The 21,214-nt window shown below is 38.6% G+C and overlaps 2 gene segments (V, D, J or C); one reads left to right on the top strand and one right to left on the bottom strand.

Moving 5' to 3' along the window:
* Window positions 1–6,190: 6,190 nt before the first annotated feature.
* LOC131906374 (Ig kappa chain V-IV region S107B-like) lies at window positions 6,191–6,726 on the bottom strand. The segment is given in 2 exon segments: window positions 6,191–6,501; window positions 6,678–6,726. Coding segments are annotated over 2 exon segments (360 nt in total).
* A 13,689-nt stretch (window positions 6,727–20,415) lies between these two features.
* LOC131906373 (immunoglobulin kappa variable 1-39-like) lies at window positions 20,416–20,895 on the top strand. The segment is given in 2 exon segments: window positions 20,416–20,464; window positions 20,588–20,895. Coding segments are annotated over 2 exon segments (357 nt in total).
* The last annotated feature ends 319 nt before the right edge of the window (window positions 20,896–21,214 follow it).

Genomic DNA, 21,214 nt, shown 5'->3' with positions numbered 1-21,214 from the left:
CTATGCAGGGTCCCTTGGCTCGGTCTGGGAGGAGGGGACTGGACCTACATAGACTGAGTCTACCAGGTTGATCTCAGTCTGTGGGGAAGGCTTTACCCTGGAGGAGATTGGAATGGGGGGCGGGCTGGGGGGAAGGTGAGGGGGGAGGGAGGGGGGGAGAACAAGGGAATCTGTGGCTGATATGTAGAACTGAATTGTATCGCAAAATAAAAAAAAAAGAAGGAAAGGAAAAAAAAAAAAGAATAGAGCCCCCAAAGGAGTGGCACTACTAGGAGGACCTGCTTTGTTAGAGTTCATGTGGCCTTGTTGGAAGAAGGGCTGTCACTGTGGAGGTAGGCTTTGAGATCTCCTATATGCTCAAGCCACACCCAGTGGTTTAGACCACTTCCTCTTACCTGCATATCAATCAAGTGTAAAGCTCTCAGCTCCTTCTCCAACACCATGTGTGCCTGCATGCTTCCATGATGATAATGGACTGAATCTCTGAACTGTAAGCCACCTCATTAAATATTTTCCTTTATAAGAGTTGCCATGCTCATGGTGTCTCTTCACAACAATAGAAACCCTAACTAAGACTGAAGTTGTTATCAGGGACTAGAGTATTGCAGTGATTAGGCCTGACCATGGCTTCCTTTGAAAAAATATGGACCTTGGGACTGTGCTGCTCAATGTGGCATTCTAGCAGAACATGGAAGATGGTGGTGCTGAGTACCATTTGAACTGGAGGTGCCTGGCTCACATGGTTTCCAAGGATAAGTGTAATAATATGTGGCCTAGAGACAAGTTTTTATGATATTTTGGTGAAGAATGTGGCTACCTTTTGCTTTTGTCAGAAAGTACAAAGGTATGTACAAATTTTAGATTATTATTGTACAAATCATAGATTATGACTAATCTATGATTTTCTTTATTTTATTTTGAGCAGGATCATTGTATTTCGGGTTACTGCCTTTTCTTTTTGCACCAAATATATTTTTATCAAAAAATTAATTTGAAGAACCTAAAGTGTATCTAGATATCGCCATAACACCTACACCATCTGATGCTATTGTGTGAAAATTCACCCTGTACACACATACACACACACACACACACACACAGAGAGAGAGAGAGAGAGAGAGAGAGAGAGAGAGAGAGAGAGAGAGAGAGAGAGAGAAATTTCTCAGGTCCATCTTAAAGGAGAAGAACTGACATCTTGTCTTATATGAGGACAGAGAAGCCCAGTGTTCACATTTCGTCCTATTATCCCTTCTCATCTCCCTTTGCTTATAAGAAACCCAAATCATTAGTACCCCCTGCGGCTAAATGCAGAGCCTCACTGAGAAGGGGAATAGAACAGGGTGATAAGTCAAGGCAACAGTACAGCTGAGCTTTTATCTCAGACTTGCAGTGGAAGGTCCTCCCTTGAGAGTGGTATGCAAATCCCCTGGTTAGTGCATGAGTACTCTTATCTTGAAAAAATAACAACAACAACAACAACAGAAAAAAAAATCTTGTATGTCTGGGTTAAATGTATTAAAATAAAAAGTATTACATGGTAGTAGAATTGCAGGATTCTGAATAATGGTCACTGTGGAAGATACCAGGTACACGTGGTGAAAACTTTTTCCCAAAGAGTAAAAATATGAAAATTCCTCATTGAAATTTACATAATTTATTACTATTAAATCTCCTATTACAAATTCTCATTGTATGTGTATGCCACATAAGTCAAAGTATGAAGAATTCCATGTGATGGGGCAGTCAGTGTGGCTCAGCTGGCAAGGGTGATCGCCTCCAATCCTCAGCAACTTGCTTTGATCCACACAACTAACAAAATCAGCTAACCCATTTGTCCTATGGGCATTCCTGCACCATGGTAGGTATCTGCACATATGCATACATACAGACGCTAAAATAAGTATTTTTAAAGAGAATGGCCTATGGACATACAGATGCAATTCCCTAGAAATAATGCTACTGGCTCTCCATCTGTTCTCATGAATCCAATCCCCCAGTCTCAAACACCAAATATATTTTCATCAGAACAGTAAATTAGACTCTAAAGGGACTCTAAGTATTACTGCATCACCTAAAATCCCATGCTATTGTGTCAGATAGACTATTGATAACTAGAATAATAGGTTTTTAGGTAAAGCCTAGACTATTACATATCCCAGAGAAAACAATATTTAAGAAATGCTAAAATATCTTTCTCAAATAAGAAGGGTCATATTATAATACATTAGGCTGTCATGTAGAAAGAAATGTTTGTCAACTAAATTGGACTCAAAGAAATGTTAAAATAAATTAGTCAAAAATAGTCATTAACTAAAATACCAGGACAAAATCTAATCCTCCAATGATGCTAAGGTGATCTTTAATTGCATTACTGCTTTATTATTTATTTATTTATTTTTCACAAACTGGTTTTCATGTAAAGACTTTCATCTATGAGACAACAAAAAGGCATTAAACTATCTAAATTGTTCATATAATTAGGATGTATAACATACATACATACAATATTTACTATAGGCTGAGAGGGAGGCATTGTGTATTATGGTGTTACTCTGCCATCTATAATTTTTCTTGAATTATATTACTTGAATCTTATGTAAATGATCCTGAGCTCATTGGTTTTATTTTTATTTTTAAATTTTTATTTATTCATCTCTCTTACCATATATCACAACCTCAGTTTCCCCTTCTTTCCCTCCTCCTATTTCCCTCTCATATCTCCTATCTCTCCTAGATCCACTGTTCCTCTGTTTCCTTAGAGAAAAAAAAGTCCTTCTAGGGATATCAACTGAACATGGCATAACAAGATGCAAAGGACTAGGCACAAACCCATGTATCAAGGCTGGACAAGACAACCCAGTAGGAGGAAGAATGTCCCAAGAACAGGTAAAGCAGAGACACCCCAATTCGCAGTTAGAATTCTCTCAGAAACCTCAATCTAAACAACCACAAATACATGCAGAGGGCCTAGCAGACACATGCAGATTCCATGATTGCTGCTTCAGTCTCTGTGAACTGCTATGATGCCTGTTTACTTGATTCTGTGGGATATGTTCTCTTCCTGTCTTTAATCCCTCTGGCTCATAAAATTTTTCTTCCCACTCTTCTCCAGTATTCCTTTGTAGTTGGAATATTTCCTATGTGCAGGCCTGCCTGTGGTTGGGACTAATCTCTACCACTCATGTTCCCCAAGTAAACACACAGAGGCTTATATTAGTTATAACTGCATGGCCATGGCTCAAGCTTTTCTATCTAGCTCTTAGATCTTGAATTAGCTCATAACTATTAATCTATGTATTGGCACATGTCCCGTGGCTTTACCTGAGTCCCATTACATGTTGCTCCTTGGGCGGCTGGTGCTTCGCACCTTCTTCCTGTCTCTTTCTTTGAATTTTCCACCCACCTCTAAGCTGCCTTGCCATAGGCCAAATGGCTTTATTTGTCAACCAATCATAGCAACACATATTTGCAGCATACAGAAAGACATTCCCCCATCACTTCCCTTTTTCTATCTAAACTAAAGGAAGGTTTTAACTTTAACCTATTAAAATTACATGTAACAAAACAGTTTTCAAGCAAGAATTACAGTTATAATCTCTAGTGAATTTGTATTTTGGAAAATTAAAGAAAAAATTTTCTATCTATCCTATATTTGTGAGTCTAAGGTTTCATACTAATTTATCTTTTATCATAACCAAGGAAAATTATAATTATGACTATCTAGTCTTCAACCACATCAAAGACCCCAGAATAATATACTACCTAAGTAAACAGGAAATGCACTGTAAGCAAATTCCAAAATTCTGGAAATGACAGAGACAGTTTTGTACCTGGACAGTTACCCAAAGTTCCTCTGTAACATTGGGGCATCCATCTTCAGCCCATAGGACTAGTCTCTCAGTCATTTTTTTCTCTGTGTCCTGTAGAATGTCTCCAGTTTCTTCTATGAATCAAGAACATGAAGTACCATCTCGCCTTGCAAAGTTCAGTGGTCACGTTTCTATGGGACCTGCATGTCCAGTCGATACAACATTTAGTTAAGCAGTCCAGGCAATTACAGTTTCTTGCCTAAATGGCTATTTTTTTTGCCAAGAAGAAGGGTGTTTTGTTTCTTTATATTTTTTTGAGTTCCTTATGTATTCTAGTTATTAATGCTTTTTCTGATATATAGGACACAAAGACTTTCTCCCATTCTACAGACTGACTTTTCAGTCAATTGATTGTTCCCTTTGCTGAGCAGATTTTATTAGATTCAGGAGGTCCTACTTGTCAATTTTAGGCTGTATTTCTTGAAGATCACTGTCTTTGTCACTTTTCCAATGCTGTAAAGAGACATGAAGACCAAAGCAACTCTTATAAAAGAAAATATTTAATTCAGGGCTTGCTTACAGTTTTATAGGGTTTTTCCATTTTCATCATGGCAGGGAGTATGGTGGCAAGCATGGGGCTGAGAGCTGAATATCCTGATCTACATGCAGCAGGAAGAGAGAGAGAGAGAGAGAGAGAGAGAGAGAGAGAGAGAGAGAGAGAGAGAGAGAGCGCAATGGGCCTGACATGGGGTTGGAAACCTCAAAGCTAAACTCTAATTACATGCCCCCTCCAACAAGGCCACATCTACTCCAACAAGGCCACAACTACTCCCAACAAGGCTAAACCTCCTAATGGGACACTGAGAGCTCATTAACTTGGGAATAAGCAGCAAATTTATGAGCCTATAGAGGCCAGTCTCATTCAAAGCAACTCAGTCCTAGTCCTGTGTAGTGAGTTCTTACCTACTTCTACATGCTTTAGCATACTCCCTAACAGAACATGTTCCATAACTTCCAGATTTCTCAGTTTCAGGTTTTACATTGAGTAATTTGAACATTTGGGAATTTACTTTTTTATTGATGAGAGATAGGGGTCTAGATTCATATTCTATATGTGTACATTCATTTTTTAAACATCATTTGTTGATGATACTGTCTTTTCTTCTGTGCTCATTTGTTTGTGAGTTTGAGTGTTTCCCTGTTTGTCAAGCAGTTGGCTCTAGAGGCTTTGACATAATCTGGGCATTCAGATATGTTTTAATTATCTATGAGCTTTTCTCTGTTAATTTTAGACTGTTTTCTACTTTTGCTTTATTATATTACTTAAGATTAGTTATGGTAGTGCCTCCCAGCAATATTTTTTGGACTCAGTTTCCATATTAATATTTACCTTTTTCTATCTGTGAAGATGTTATCATTGTTTCATTGTATCTACAAGTTGTTTTTGGTAGAATGATCATGTTCACACTCAATTCTGTTACCTAATGCGTATGTACAGCTTTTCTATACTTTAGTGTTATCTTTGATTTACTTTTTCAGAATTTAAAAGAAATATTTTAAGGTTGATACAGATGACTCAGCAGGTAAAGATACTTGCAGTGAAGCCAGACAATTTAAGGTCAATGGCTGTGACTCACATGGTGAAAGGGGAGAGATGACTCCAGAATGTTTTTCTACATATACACACATACGTGTATGCGTGTGTGCATGCAGATGTACACACACACAGCAGAAATAAATAATAATAAATAATAAAATTAAAGGAAACATTTTATTGACCATTTACTAGTTCTCTGCTGCCTATTTGATTTCTTTGTTAGTGGATTGTTTCAGTGATTTGTCATGAGAATAGAAAGATAATACCATATATGATTGTCATGAATTACTTTTGGGGGGGGAAATCACTTCAAGCACAACTTGATAAGACACTTTCAGTGGGAAAAACAGTTTGTTAATGAAAATCAGAAGATAAAGATGGATCCTACTTTTACTATCATAACAGAGGCAGTGTACTTTTAATAAATGAATGTCCTGAAGGATAAATGCCAGAGAAGATCCTGTGATCAGTGCAGGGAGAAGAATCAAGGTATGAAGGCTCCTGAGGAACTCCAGTAAAATAGTTGGAAAGTTTCTACTACACTTTCCTTCAACAAACAGAACCAAAAATAGAGAATAAACAAACACTGAACAAACGAGAACAGCACTGAAGTACAGTGGGATATTATGGAGACAGTAAGTTACCCAAAGATGCAAATGAGCTTGTAAAGCAAGGCATAAAGTACCCTGTGTGGATTATTGCCATGAAAACCTTGGCCGCATTTCAACGCTAGGAGGAAGCAGCTGAGCCCTAGGGAGGTAAAGGGTTTTTGTTTTAGTCTGTATCACTGTGTGAATGGGGAACTACTCCACTGCTGACAGTAGTAAGTGGCAGCATCTTCAGCCTCCATGCTGCTGATTGTGAGAGAGTAGGAGGTCCCATACCCACTGCCACTGAAGCGAGCTGGGACTCCAGAAGCCAGGGTGGAGGTTCCATAAACCAGGAGTGTAGGGGAGGCTCCTGGCTTCTGATGGTACCAGTTCAAGTAACTGGAGCTTATACTTGAGCTGGTTATGCAGGTAAGGGTGACCGAGTCCCCTTGAGATGCAGCCATGGATGTTTGAGACTGGGTAAGAACAATTTCTCCATTGGACACTGTGAGCAGGGAAAGGCAATGAAAAGAAAGAGATGTTAGTAGACATAGAGAGAAAAAATAACTTCATACCACCTGATATTCAGAAGAAAGAAATTGAAAAATGTTATCTTAGACTTAAGCTTCTCTAGGAAAAAGAACTGTGGTTTCAGAACTCAAATGCCCTTCCCTCTGTTACCTGTGACACTGATTAGTAGAAAGCTGAAAATCTGCACCAGAAAATCCATTGTGCTTTCTATACTCAGTCTCAGGCTAATTACTGCTCTTCTCATCAGTACATCTCTTTAAAACAACTGTAAACCATTTGTGGTTTCTGAGGATGAAATATGCAAATAACAAGATATAGTCTAGGAAGTTGGCTTATAAATTCCTGTGGTCTGTTAAGTATAGCAAACTTGGTTAATCTAGGAAAATATCTGCTTATTTGTAGATATTATACTGAAAAGGAAGGAAATTTCTGTTTTTCTTTTTCTCCTTCATAATACATACCTCTATCTTAGAGTTTTACCCATATATCTCTGTGAAGTCTGGCATAATTTGATCCACTCAGTGAGGCATGTTCTACTGAGTAGTTGGAGGCATATTTCTCCCATGATAAAGCTGTGTTGAGGATGCCTGTCTATAATGTTCTCAGAGAAATTTTAGCAGCCTTATCTGATTCCTGTCTTCCTGGAAGTTCCTCAGCTGAGACCTCACTCACCTATTCCAGTCTAATCAGATGACCATGTTCACAAACCACGAGGAAAACCAGCATCTAAATGTGTGATCTGGAACCCACATTTGCTTTGTGCCATTTCTGTAATAGTCAAGCACCTAAGCCATCCTCTGGAGAAAGGGAAAAAAATCTCCCATTGAAATGGATGTAAAGGCAGGTACCAATTTTGTAGCAGCTATCATTTGTTCTGAATTTTACTCCATGCTGGATTTAAGAGAAATCTGAGCTAGAGGTTCATGAAGATGTACTTATCTGTATAACCACTATTTCAATATGTACCATGCTCTGTTACTGTTTAGTACATATCATATAGTCTAGGAATATGTGAGCACACTTTTCAAATAAACTACTTGGTACTTATTAAATAGTGACAGCTCCTCGATCTGCAAATTCATGAATAAGTTTGATCAAAAGTTTAACATTATCTTGCAACAAATTTCAACGATGTTCTTTTAAACCTTGAAGTTAACTAGAGCCCATAAGTCATCCTGGGTATCTCTAGATCTTCTTTAAGAGTGGCTCCCTTTTTTCTCCCTCCACAATATACTTCTTTAATTCTGTATCAATGATTAGAAAAAATAATCTAGATACTATGTGAATAAAGCATTCTGAGAGATACTAACCTAAGAACTGTTGAATTCAAATGAATTTTAAAGCACTCAATTCTATGTAAATGGTTTTTTTTTCTTCAAGATAACCCATGGTTTGCATTCCATATTTTACGTTTAGTAGTTAGTTGCTAGTGTTATTCTTGTTCCTTCAGAATGAGAAATATTCCATTATTTTTGTGTAGATAGTTTTTATATTTTACTTGTAAGGGCACTGAAGCATCTTTGGTTTTATACAAACAAACAAATCAGCACATTGGTCAATGAGCCTCATTGTGGATAAAGAAAGGATATCTCCATCATGTCAATTGTTAATTTAATATTGCATATTCAAGAAACCACAGAGAGAATAATAATAATAGTAATAATAATAATAATAATAATAATAATAATAATTGTAGCTGGAGTTTTCCTGGCCCACAGTCAGGACAAATCTCTCTCACCTGCCAGTCCCACAGCTGCTCAGACCCGACCAAGTAAACACAGAGACTTATATTGCTTACAAACTGTATGGCCGTGGCAGGCTTCTTGCTAACTGTTCTTACAGCTTAAATTAATCCATTTCTATTAATCTATACCTTGCCACATGGCTCATGGCTTACCGGCATCTTCACATGCGGCTTGTCATGGTGGCGGCTGGCAGTGTCTCCCTCACCCAGCTTCCTGTTCTCTCAATTCTCCTCTCTGTTAGTCCCGCCTATGCTTCCTGCCTAACCACTGGCCAATCAGTGACTTATTTATTGACCAATCAGAGCAAAACATTTAACATACAGACCATCCCACAGCACTTCCCCTTTTCTTTTCTTAAAAAGGAAGGTTTTAACCTTTACACATCTCCAAAGTCAGCTTGGTATATTTGGGAATTTGGGCATAGCTTCTCTTACTACTTCCTGCTGGAGGGGGGCACTGTATCTTATGGGGACACAAAGAAAATTTTAGGATTATGGAATAGTCCATGAGGCTGTGTTGTCTGAACCAGTTGCCTTCAAACCATTCTGGATGTTGGATCATCTGGGCCATGGTGTCATCGGAGACCTTTTAGGGGGTCTTGGCTGGTCAAACCTGATGTATCTTAATCTGGAACAAATCCATAGCCTCTGGCTTCCTGTGGAAACAAAAGCAGAGCCTCCTTTCCAAAGCAATATATCTTTACATCTAAATTTTGAAGTCAAGGTAACTTTAAAATATACATTTTGGCATAACTCAACAGCTTTTGTAATCAAATGTTTTTCTTCAGTTACGAATATCAAAGAGAACATAATCCAGATTCTCTGTGCGGTAGCCATCTTTACATGGCTTATTTTTTTATATTAGCTTGAGCCTATTGCTTTAAACTGCAGCCTTCTAAGCCTGAAACTATGGCTGCTGGCTCCACCCACTTCAGCTTCCCAACATGGCGGTGGTACATTTTCCGCCAGCTCTGGGAGCCATCAACTCTCAGAAATAGTGGGTCTATGCTTCTATCAAAGCAGCGTGTAGCCCAGAAACCTCTTTTTTTTTTTTTTTTTTTTTTTTTTTGTACTAGCAGAGGCTAAATCCACCACACAGCTTAATGTGCCACTTGCAGAGGCCTACATTCCCACCATACTGCAGGTCAAGCATGCACACCAGGAACCCGCCATAGTAGCTCAAACAGGCAGGCTGCCGCTAGCTTAAAAGAGACAACTAGGAGCTGTTTTTAGCTCTGTTTTAGAATCTTTTTACTCAGGTTTTAGGTGGAAACTCTTGCCAACACGTTGGTCGCCATTTGTAGCTGGAGTTTTCCTGGCCCACAGTCAGGACAAATCTCTCTCACCTGCCAGTCCCACAGCTGCTCAGACCCGACCAAGTAAACACAGAGACTTATATTGCTTACAAACTGTATGGCCGTGGCAGGCTTCTTGCTAACTGTTCTTACAGCTTAAATTAATCCATTTCTATTAATCTATACCTTGCCACATGGCTCATGACTTACCGGCATCTTCACATGCGGCTTGTCATGGTGGCGGCTGGCAGTGTCTCCCTCACCCAGCTTCCTGTTCTCTCAATTCTCCTCTCTGTTAGTCCCGCCTATGCTTCCTGCCTAACCACTGGCCAATCAGTGACTTATTTGTTGACCAATCAGAGCAACACATTTAACATACAGACCATCCCACAGCAAATAATAATAATAATAATAATAATAATAATAATAATAATAATAATAATATTTCATCTTACTGAGGGCGAAAGACATCTAATCTTTCAATCTTTTAGATATATTTATTTTATTATGTGTGTTTTACCTACATGTATTTATGTGCATAACATGAATGTTTGTTACCCAAGGAAGTAAAAAGAGGGCATCAAAACTCTACCTTGGAACAGAAGTTATGAATGATCATGGGTCACCATGTAAATATTGTCAATTGAACTGACTTCTTCTGAAAGAGAAACAAACATGCTTAACTCCTGGGTCATCTATTGATCCCCAGAGGCATCCAATCACATCTTCATGGCAGTTCACTTACCTCCAATAAGGTTTGGTACTATGACTATAATAAACTTACAATAGAAATGAATCTTACTGAACCAGGGAAGACTGTAGCTAGAGACAGAGTTCTAGAAGAGACTTGGTTCCCACTTTGGAGAGAGTGGACTTGTTACACCAGGTTCAATGGGATGATGGTGAGTGTGGTCTGTACCATGAGGACTGTCAATGAACTAAGCAGAGACTTGGATATCTTTCGAAGTGGCATGTGGATCAGGAGCCTGGGCACTACTTGTTTTCTAGTTTTATGGTGATTGTAGCTCTAAGGCTGGTGGTTTTGACTGAGTAGATAGATATGTGTTAGTGCTGCTCTCTACTGTTAAGATGGCCAAAATGAAGATAGGGCTGAGTCATATCTGTTTTGGAGTCTAAGGGAAAAGTGATCAGTGATCAGAACCAAATAATAGTGTGCTTAGAAAAATAATGCCTTTGAAAAGCAAAGACTCCAGCTATTCTTTCCTTCTGATGGTCAGAGACATAATGGTAAATAATGTCCATATAGTCAGACACATGTACACATATACTCTTATTCATACCATCATGAAATAAATAGGAAAGTATTAAACAAAGGTGGACAAGTGACTAAAGTATATGAGATTTTATGAGCACATTTGCTCCATATTCATAGATACTACATACTCCTTGTTTTGCGGTGAGGATACAAATAGCTACAATAATGAAGAACTTACTTATGGTAACAATGGTTTCAATCACTCAATTAAAAAGCCATAATATATCCAATTGTAGAATAACCTATGTAGTTTTAGAAGCATGGCCTAGTATGATGACATTGTTTCCTCTTGTGATTATGTAGCTGCCTTTGAGTTGTAGATTGCTGCTGCTGCTCAGAATCAAGGCAGAGTTATGATAGCACACACCATGGTATGGAAAATGGTAAATACTTGGAATTTATATCAGATTTCTATTGAAATTGCATTATTTGGGGTCCTTAGAAATGCAAAATGTTATGTAGCTGAACAATAGAATGTAGCATCTGTAAGCTGAAGACTATGAAATCATAAAGGACAGAAAGACATGGATTGTTGTGAGAAAAATATTGATGATTTTTATTGAAAATTACATGTAAGTTATTGTAGCTTACAAAGCATCTTCATTCTAAGACAGTTAGGATGGAGGAATGGATGAGTAAATAATTGCTCTGATAATGTAAGGCCATGTGGATCATCTGTTTAAACCAGATGATATCCTGGATTTAATTGGCACTCAAGTCTTAGTATCAAGGATAAGATAATGAAGAATAAAGTCATCCTTTAAGCTTTGCTGTTTCATTCCATAAACTTCTGGGCAATGAATTGTCACGTAAAGAAGAATGAAAACAGAATGTCTCTGCTGAATATCTCTATCAATTCAATCCAACAGAACATGCTCTGTATAGCCCTCCCTGAGATACTCATGTAGTCTAGCTGATATTTTTAGATTCCCAGAAAGGAGATAGATTGCCAAAGGGATTATGGCTCATAATCAATATAGTTTTTTTCATATTGAAATATGGATTTTTTTTTTTACTATTTTAGTGGTAATTTTGTCATCTCTTTGATCTTGAATACGGTGTAAAACTTAGTTTAGATTTTCTTACAATAATTTTATATGTTGAAATTGTAATATAATCACTTAATTTTACCACTTCCTTTTTCTACCTTCAAACACCAACATGTTCTCTCCTTGCTTTTCTCAGATTCATGGCCCTTTTTTCCTTATATTTCTACATACATAAATGCAATCTGCTCAATCCATATAATATGTAACTTCTCTTTGAAACTGGTAGAGATCATTACAGAAAACCACCAATGATTAAAAAGCAGAGATCAGGTGATCATGTGGTAACCAGTCCGAGATGTGATCTTCATCACAATTTCTGATCCTGTAGCTCAGGGATCATTGCAGAGTGGTTAGAAAAATTGTAAGAGTGAGAGGAACTGGAAATTTTCTCTGAGATTGTGTCTTCTGGTAATGTCAGAGAGGCTATATCTATGAGATCTAATGAGGTCTTGCCTAAACAAGACCTGAACAAGGTGACTCCAGGAGACATGCAAATTATAGAACTGGGAAATCTTGAGGGGATTCCATCCTAGATAAATAACCATGGGTAACTGGGGGAAACTCTGAGAGTGCGAGAAGAGGTCTTATCTGGAGTAGACACCCATAAACACACACACACTAGTTTGACTATAGAGTAGTCAACAACACATGATCTGATCTTATTTTTCAATTTTGTGCTTTCTGCTTCTCTTAACCTCAAAGGAAGCTAGGAATGGTTAAATGGTCTCCTGAGTTTTCTTTCATGGAAGGTGCCAGATGGATCCCAGAGCTTATCACCCTGCTATATATGTTCCTTATAGAATCTGTCTTAATTGTAAAATCATATGAACATGGAGCCCTTCAAAACAATTAATGCTATTACTATTGCTCTTGGGCTGATAGTAAGACCATATTGATGAATGCAATACACACTTGGGACATAGGACACGAAGAAACTTAGTTGGTATGAACCAAGTAGCTTCTAATGAAGCACTGCAGCTATAAAACCATCCTTTCTATGGTGTGATAGCATTTCATAACATATGAAGAGTCCCTGATAAGGGAAAAGATTATGTACATGTAAATATATGACTGTTGTTTGTGTCTTGTCTACATTGGTCAATGAAGAACCTTTTTGTTTTGGACAGAAGTTGGTGGAGAAATATGTGACTTGTCAAAATGATGTCAGGAACAAGAAATGGATGTCTAAGGTCAAATGGGGCATCTAAATTAAGCCCCGACCTCGAGGCTCAGACACTGTCATAGACTAGGAGGCAGAACAAATGTAAAAGCCAGAAAATGAGGGCAGTGCTGTGAAGTGCTGTATTCTAGACATGACATGGCTATCGCAATCAAGAACTCATGGTAGCCTTGGTTAGGTTAGAAGATACAGAAAACAGACTTAGAGAAGTGAAAAGTATAGTGAAAGTGGAAATGAGTGCACAAGCCCTATAGAAGATCATAGCAGTCAAATCCTGGCCTAAGTGGGAGTAGATAATCTGCAGGTCTCACACTATACTTAGCAGGTACTGGTGTGGTAGTTGCTGGAAAGGCAGAACCATTCTTTTTATAGGATATGATGAATGGGAGGATTCTCATGTTCCAGCAGATGGCCCCACCTCCATGCACATGTGGAACACACTAACTGGACTTAGTGGGTCATAAAGAGAAAGGGGAGAGGAAATTTGGGAGAGTGGTTGTATTATAGGGATATTAAAAGAGGGAAGAAATGAGGGAAGGTGTGATAAAATTTTGCTGTGAATATGTATAAAACTCAAAAAATAAAGTAAAACTTTAAAAATAAGCTTTCATTCTAGTGCCCAGGTTGACCCTAAGTTAGCAGTCTCCTCCACTCAGCCTCTTCATTGCTGTTACTACATGAAGAAACTGGCAACCAACTTTTAACATTTAACAGATCCTCTCAGGTCTTCAATGTAATTCTTTGTTTTTACTGTATCTTTCCTAGTTTATTCTTATTTTGTCTGTAACAGAAAACTTTGTTCTCTTTTTCTTTCTCATTTCCACTTTCACTATACTTTTCACTTCTCTAAGTCTGTTTTCTGTATCTTTTAATTTAAGCTTATCATTTTTCCCATTTCTATCATCTTTGTATAAATAATATAAATAGTTAATACATTATTAATTTGCATATTCTTTTCTAATTTTTGAGTTGTGTTTATAAGTGATTATGCTTCCTGTGGTGGTTTGAAACCAAATGGCCCCCAAAGATACTGGTACTATTAGGAGGTGTGGCTTTGTTGGAATAGGTGTGGCCTTATTGGAGGAAAGGCTGTCACTGTGGAAATGAGCATTGGGGTTTCATATACGCTCAAGCCACATCCAGTGGTTCAGACTACTTCCTGTTGCCTGCATGTCAAGATGTAAAACTCTCAGCTCATTCTTCAGCATCGTGTCTGCCTGCATATTGCCATTAAGATAGTGGACTGAATGTCTGAACTGTAAGTCACCCCACTTAATATTTTCCTTTATAAGAGTTGCCATGGTAATGGTATTTCCTAACAGCCACAGAAACCCTAAGTAAGACAGAAGCTGGTATCAGGGACTTAAGTATTACTGTGATAGTACTGACCATGCTTTTATTTGAATAATATGAACGTTGGACTGTGGATTAGGAAAGAGTTGACATCCTAGTAGAACATGGTAGTGCTGAGTGTGATTTGAACTGGAGGTGCCTGGCTCAAGAGGTTTCAGAGAAGTATAATATTATGTGGCCTAGAGACAGGTCTTAAGATATTTTGGAGAAGAATGTGACTACCTTTGCTTTTGTTGGAAGAATCTGTCTGAGGCTAAAATGAAGAGCTATGGATTAATTCTACTGGCCCAGGAAATCTCAGAACAGCCTAATATAAAAATCTGTCCTGTGGTTATTAGTGGTAACTCTAATGAAGTTTCATAAAGAAAAGGAGCAAAGTGAACAGGGTAAATTAATGAAAAATTTGAGAATAAAAAGGAGCACCAGTAATTAGAGTGCAGCTAATTCCTGTGCTCAAGGAAAAAAAACAGATTAAAAAATGAAATAAAGATTGTGGTGACCTCAGGATAAGATCCCATCCAGCTGTTTTCAACTTGTGAAAAGGAATTAAAGATAAGCTTAGAGCCAGGTGTGGTGGTTAACACCTTTAATCCCAGTGCTCTAAAGGCTGAGGCTGGCACATATCTAATTTTGAGGCAAACCTGGTCTATAGAGCATGTTGCAGGACAGCCCAGTTCATGCAGTGAAGGAAACCACAAAAACCAGAAAGCTGGCGAAGATGTAATTGAACAAGTAGCGGAGCATGTTCCAACCCCCATAAGTAGCAAAACTTGGCAGCATTGGCCACATGGTTCTGGGTTTAGAGTGAAAGATAGAAGAAATAAGTTATGGAATCTCATTCTGTGACTAAGGAAAGCTGTTAAGCCAGCCATGTTTCAGGGGTGTTCCTGAATGGTTGTCTAGAGAGGCCATTTTGTGAACTGTGAAAGTAAAGTGTGGATTGCCTTGGAGACTCAAAGATGTTGGAGTTGCCAGCATTGTGGGATACCTGCCCAGGAGAGCTGCTAACATGGAATGTAACCAGCCCAAGAGAAATAAGCATGTTGCAGTCCACAAAGCTGAAAGGAACTGGAGATCCGAAGAGCACTTTGAAGTCAGACATGGAGATTCAGTGTTTGGAGTTTTCCCAGCTAGCTTCCAGTTTTCTTTGGTTCAATGTTTCCTCACTATCCTCCATTTCCTACATCTTGGAATAGTAATGTATGTCTTGTACCATTAGTGCTAGAAGTGTGTATCCTGTTTTCTGATTTTGACTTTATAGGGGAATATTGCATGAATCTCAGAAGAATCTTTGAACTTTAGACTTTTAAAATAAATTTGAGACAGTGTGGGGGGCCTGTCCCTACCTTTTTCCCCCCAGGGTACTTTTGAGAAGTGACAGAAAAGTGATTCAAATAGAAATATAGAGGGGAGTGAGAAAGACAGATGGAGACACAGATAGACTCAGGAGGGCCTGGATCTTATCTACTGGCCCCTTCTGTCTCTTCTAAATGACTTTTTAAAAAAGGAATACTAAGGGGTGGAGCAAAAGACCTCCCCCTAGCATAGCCAAGTGCAGACTCTTCCAAACACCTGGTAACCATGGTTGAGGTCAATCCATTCCCTTATGTTTTACCCAGCCCTGCTGGGTAAAACAAGCTCAGATCTTACTAGGAAACCTCTATGGGCTCAAAACAGTTACAGAACATAGAGACTTTTGAATTTGACTGAATGCATTTTTGCATTATGATATGGCTATAAGCATTTAGGGGCTAGTGAGTAAAATGTAGTTGTTTGAAAAAAATGGGCCCAAAAGAGAGTGACACTATTAAGAGTTATGGATTTGTTGGAATGAGTATGGTCTTGGTAGAGAAAGAGCTGTCACTCTGGAAGTCTCAATATATGCTCAAGCTATGCCTAGTGTCTCAGACCATGTCTTGTTACCTGCACATCATTCTGTAAAACATTAAGCTCTTTCTCCAGCACCATGTCTGCCTGCATGCTATAATTTCCCACCATGATGATAACGAATTAAGTGTTGCTGTGGCCATGGTGTCTCTACAGGGACAGAAAACCTAACTTCCCATTTAAGACACTTCCCATGTAAGTCTTTGTGAGAACTTTAACATCTGTGAAGTTGGCCACATTTTAGTATCAGTCTTTGGAGACAGACATTCCTATAAATAAATGATGTTAATGTTGTCTGAATGTTCCATAGGCATATACTCTACACTGAAAAGTGAAACTAACAGCCTGCTAGCACCTGGATGAAGCTGACATATATCCAGTTCTCAACAGTAGGATGTATTTCTGCTCCCTTGAAAGACCTTCAAACTTAGGCAAATTCTAGGCAGTCTTACTCTGATTAAGTCAGTATCACAGTTAGGCAGCTTGATATGGTTTGGAGTGAAAGCATACTATAGGAATGTATGCAGGAATCAATAAATCATTTAACTTCTTTTTTCTTTGGTAATTTTGTAACTGAGATACATAAACAATTATTATACACATGTTGGGGGAGATTACCTGTATTTATAATTAAGAGCACCACAGAGCTTGTGTTTTGTAACTGAGGGAAAGGACACTGTTGCTCTAAAGGGTTTACATCATTTTGCCTCACTTCAAAGAATTTTGTGCTTCGTTATTAGCTTGAATGGAGAGTAGAGCGTTGGAACAAATATTTGTTAGGTAGTTTGAAACAAATGAGATCATGAAGATGAAACATATTAAAACTTAATTTTCCATGTTACAATCTTTGCTTCAGTAATTATAGAAATATGATCTGTGTATACAGAATCCACACAAGAATTTTACACTTAACTAGGGGTTACAGCCCTGGAGTTAATGAAAAAGACACAAGAATATGAAAGTTTGGAGAAGATGAAATTAGAAAACAAGAGGCAGCTGAATATATGCTAGTAAATTTGCTAAATGAATTAAAATAACCTCACAATAGAGACAAATAGGGCCAATACATAACAGTAAAGGGATGAATTTAACCAGAACACATTTCTCAATTCCTTGACTCTGATGCTGAATAACTTTGGGAAAGTGAGTCATGTTGGATGGGGATGAACTTTGATTCTGCTTTTCCTTCAGTTGGTCCTGTTTGCTGAGAGGCCCTCACATACCATCATGCTGTTGTAGAAGGAATCCTAAGGCTGTTTTAACTGATGTGGGTGGGAATGGGTGGCACTTGAAAGAACACTTGAGGTCCAGAGCCTTCAGCTGCAAATGCTTGTCCTGAGTTTCAACATCTTATTTAAATGATCTTGAATTCATTTGTCTTATTTTTTATTTTTATTTATTCATCTCTGTAACACACACACCAATCTCAGTTTCCCGTCCTTCCACTCCTCCCATTGCCTTCTTACCCCTCCCATCTCTCCTAGATGCACTGCTACTTTGTTTTCTTTTAGAAAAAAAGTAGTCCTTGGGGGGATATCAACTGAAAATGGCATAACAAGCTGCAAAGACTAGGAACAAACCCTTATATCAAGCTAGATAATCATCCCAGTAGAAGGTAGAAGGTCCCAGGAACAGGCAAAACAGTCAGAAACACTCCCACTCCCGTAGTTAGGATTCCCACAGAAACCTCAATCTAAACAAACACAACATGTATGTAGAGGGCCTGGCAGACCCATGTAGGCTGTGGGATTGCTCCTCAGTCTCTGAGCACCTATGAGCCCTGCTGAGTTGATTCTGTGTGATGTGTTCTCTTTGTGTCCTTGTCCTCTCTGGCTCCTACAGTCCTTCCTCCCCCTGTTCTCCAGTATTCCCAGAGTTGATTTGCTTTTAATAATCAGAATGTCAGGTGTGTAGACTGCCTGGCTGGCTGGCCTTTCTCTGAGTTTATTTTGTCTCCCTCTGCTGGTTACCTGATGAACTGTACATTCTGAAGGAACATCTGAGCATGCTTTTCTTTACACACGTTGAGTACTGTGAATAATCTAATGCAGTTCTTTGATAAAGTTGTAGCTATCTGAAAGCACATTTTTTTTTTGTCTTGGTAAATAATTATGTAGAATCCCTTGCTCTTTCTCACACGAAATCCTGATAAATCTTTATTATCTGAGCATTCCATATTGTATCCCACCATATACCATGATAATGATAATTATGTAATTTTAACTTGATGAATTAAAAAAGTGAAAGGCCTCAGATGTCATAGACTTATATCCTTTAGTGTGTGGTACAGAATGTAAATTCCATAATTTTGTCTAATTGAAGAAGATTTTCAGAGGACTAGATGTCAAAATGTTCCTTTATCTTCTTCCAGATTATACGTGTGTGTGTGTGTTTGTGAGTATGTGTGTGTGTGTGTGTGTGTGTGTGTGTGTGTGTGTGTATGTGTTATATCTTGCATGTCTTACACCTGAGAATTATTCAGAGTACTGAGTATGCACACCTTACCTAGGACATAACTGATTGATGTGTCACATTACCTACAAGACCTGATTATGATTCAGCTTAAATCAGGAGATGTCAATTCAGCAGGTTTAAGTTTTGAATATGCGACATTTCACTTGAGCCATTAATCAGACTAGAGCATATTTTTAAAGTAAGGATAATGTATAGAAAAGGTCTGTACTGTGTGAAGTTCCTTAAGAGTCACAATACCACCTTTGCAATTTTAGATTAATACTGTGTCATTCTCATAAAACACTAACCAATAGCTCCTCACCGTGAAATAAAAGCAGCTTTCAGCCTTGGAGTCCTGTTAAATATGTTTGAGAACTTTACTTAAGTATGTACTAGCTCAGAAAAAACTGGGGATAGTTGAGAATTTTATTGGACTGAACAGTGGTCCGTTTTATCAAGGAAGGAGTAGTTTTAGCATTGGATTCTAGCAGATACACTGGGCATCTTAATTTACTTGGAGATATCAATAGTTGTATCTAAGTGTAGGTAATACAAATTTCCTCAGTATGCGTGAACATTTTCTCATCTTCATGTCCTATCCTAGATGACTAACACAAATTTAGAGTACTAAAAATCTGCAGTATTCCAGCAAATGAATGGCTGTTGTTCAGAGTCTTGACCTTCATGCAGTGGAAGAGTATCTGTGCAGTTACCTGAAGGCACTCACTGGGTTAAGTGAATTTGAGGTAGAATGGGGGCTAGTTATGTGAGAATCTGCCCTTCCTTAGTAATCATGTCTCCCAGCATTATCTAATTACACTTCTGGGAATCATTGTGAGCAAGAAGCCACATGTATATTGTGGAGCTCATTCCCCATGGATCCATCTACAAAATGCTCCCATACCTAGGGCTTAGGGAACATTTTGCAAAATGGAGTGGGAATATGTTAACAATCACAGGATCAGGGAGTTTGCATAAGACTGTGTCTCTGAGCAACATCAGAAGCTATACCTGTAGAAGCCCACCAACATGACTACCCAAATGTGAGCTGAACAAAGATGACACTGGAGAACTTTCCAGACTGGATGGACAAAAGTCCACAAGGCCTTAATTCTAAGCAAAGAATTGCAGGAAACTGAGTAAATCTGAAAATAGGAAAGGTGGTGTCACCCAGGGAAGAGCACTCAATTGATTGTTCGGTGTCAAATGTTCATCCCTGAAAACATACATATAAGTAATGTTATATGGACTAAACACTTCATATTATAACATCTGCAAATACCTATGAAAGGACTTTGTAACTATTTATGTTCTTTCTAGAATTGTATGTTATCTAAAAGCTTCTGGAATAGAGGGAAATATAACAAGGAAATTCTACATTGAACATGACAGAAATCAGAATGATATACAACTCAGAGACTGCTGTGTTCTTTGTTGTTCAAAGAGGAGGACATTCTCTACAAATAAACCTGTACTCTTATAAGAGGAAAACAGGGCTTTAATGACTTAATGGTTTGGCCAGGCCTGTGACCGTGTCCAGCCATTGTTGATTTGCATTTGCCCAGAGCACAGCCCACTGCTCTGAGGACTTCTTCATAGTCAGGTCACACCCTGTGCTGGAGTCAGCCTCACAGAGGTCCCAGCACAGACATGAGGGTTCCCACTCAGCTCCTGGGGTTGCTGCTGCTCTGGCTTACAGGTAAGGAAGACAGCATTGGAAATTTATTCAGCTGAGTGTGGTCAGTGTTGCCAGGTACCTGGGGAAGTCCTCATCTAACAGGATTAATTGTGTGGGAATTTGTTTTCAATTTTTCACTCTTAGGTGCCAGATGTGACATCCAGATGACCCAGTCTCCAGCCTCTCTGTCTGCATCTCTGAGAGACAGTGTCACCATCACGTGCCGGGCAAGTGAAGACATTTACAGTAGTTTAGCATGGTATCAGCAGGAACCAGGGAAACCTCCTAAGCTCCTGATCTACAGTGCAAATATCTTGGAAGATGGGGTTCCATCAAGATTCAGTGGCAGTGGATCTGGCACACAGTATTCTCTAAAGATCAGCAGCCTGCAGGCTGAAGATATTGCAACTTATTACTGTCAACAGGGTTATACTCCTCCCACAGTGATATAAGTCATAACATAAACCACTAAGGGAAGCAGAAGTGAGAGCTTAGGCTGCCCAACTGCTTATTCTAGGATCTCCAGCTGCTGAGAGTGTTTCTCTTTGCTAGGATTTAAATGTCAATGTGATGTTTTTGTATTTTGTCAGAGAAACTTAGTCCCAGCTTTCAAAACAGGAATATGTCTCATTATTTATATGAAAAAATAACTTATCCTAACTTGCAGAGTTCTGGCAACAGCTAAAATTAATACAACATAGATATCAACACACACACACACACACACACACACACACACACACACACACACACACACCTACAAATTGATTT

This window comes from Peromyscus eremicus, chromosome 3 (genome assembly GCF_949786415.1).
Source record: "Peromyscus eremicus chromosome 3, PerEre_H2_v1, whole genome shotgun sequence".
In the NCBI taxonomy this organism is placed as follows: Eukaryota; Metazoa; Chordata; class Mammalia; order Rodentia; family Cricetidae; genus Peromyscus; species Peromyscus eremicus.
The sequence above is the reverse complement of the archived record's forward strand: the minus strand, read 5'-3'. Positions and strand labels throughout refer to the sequence as shown.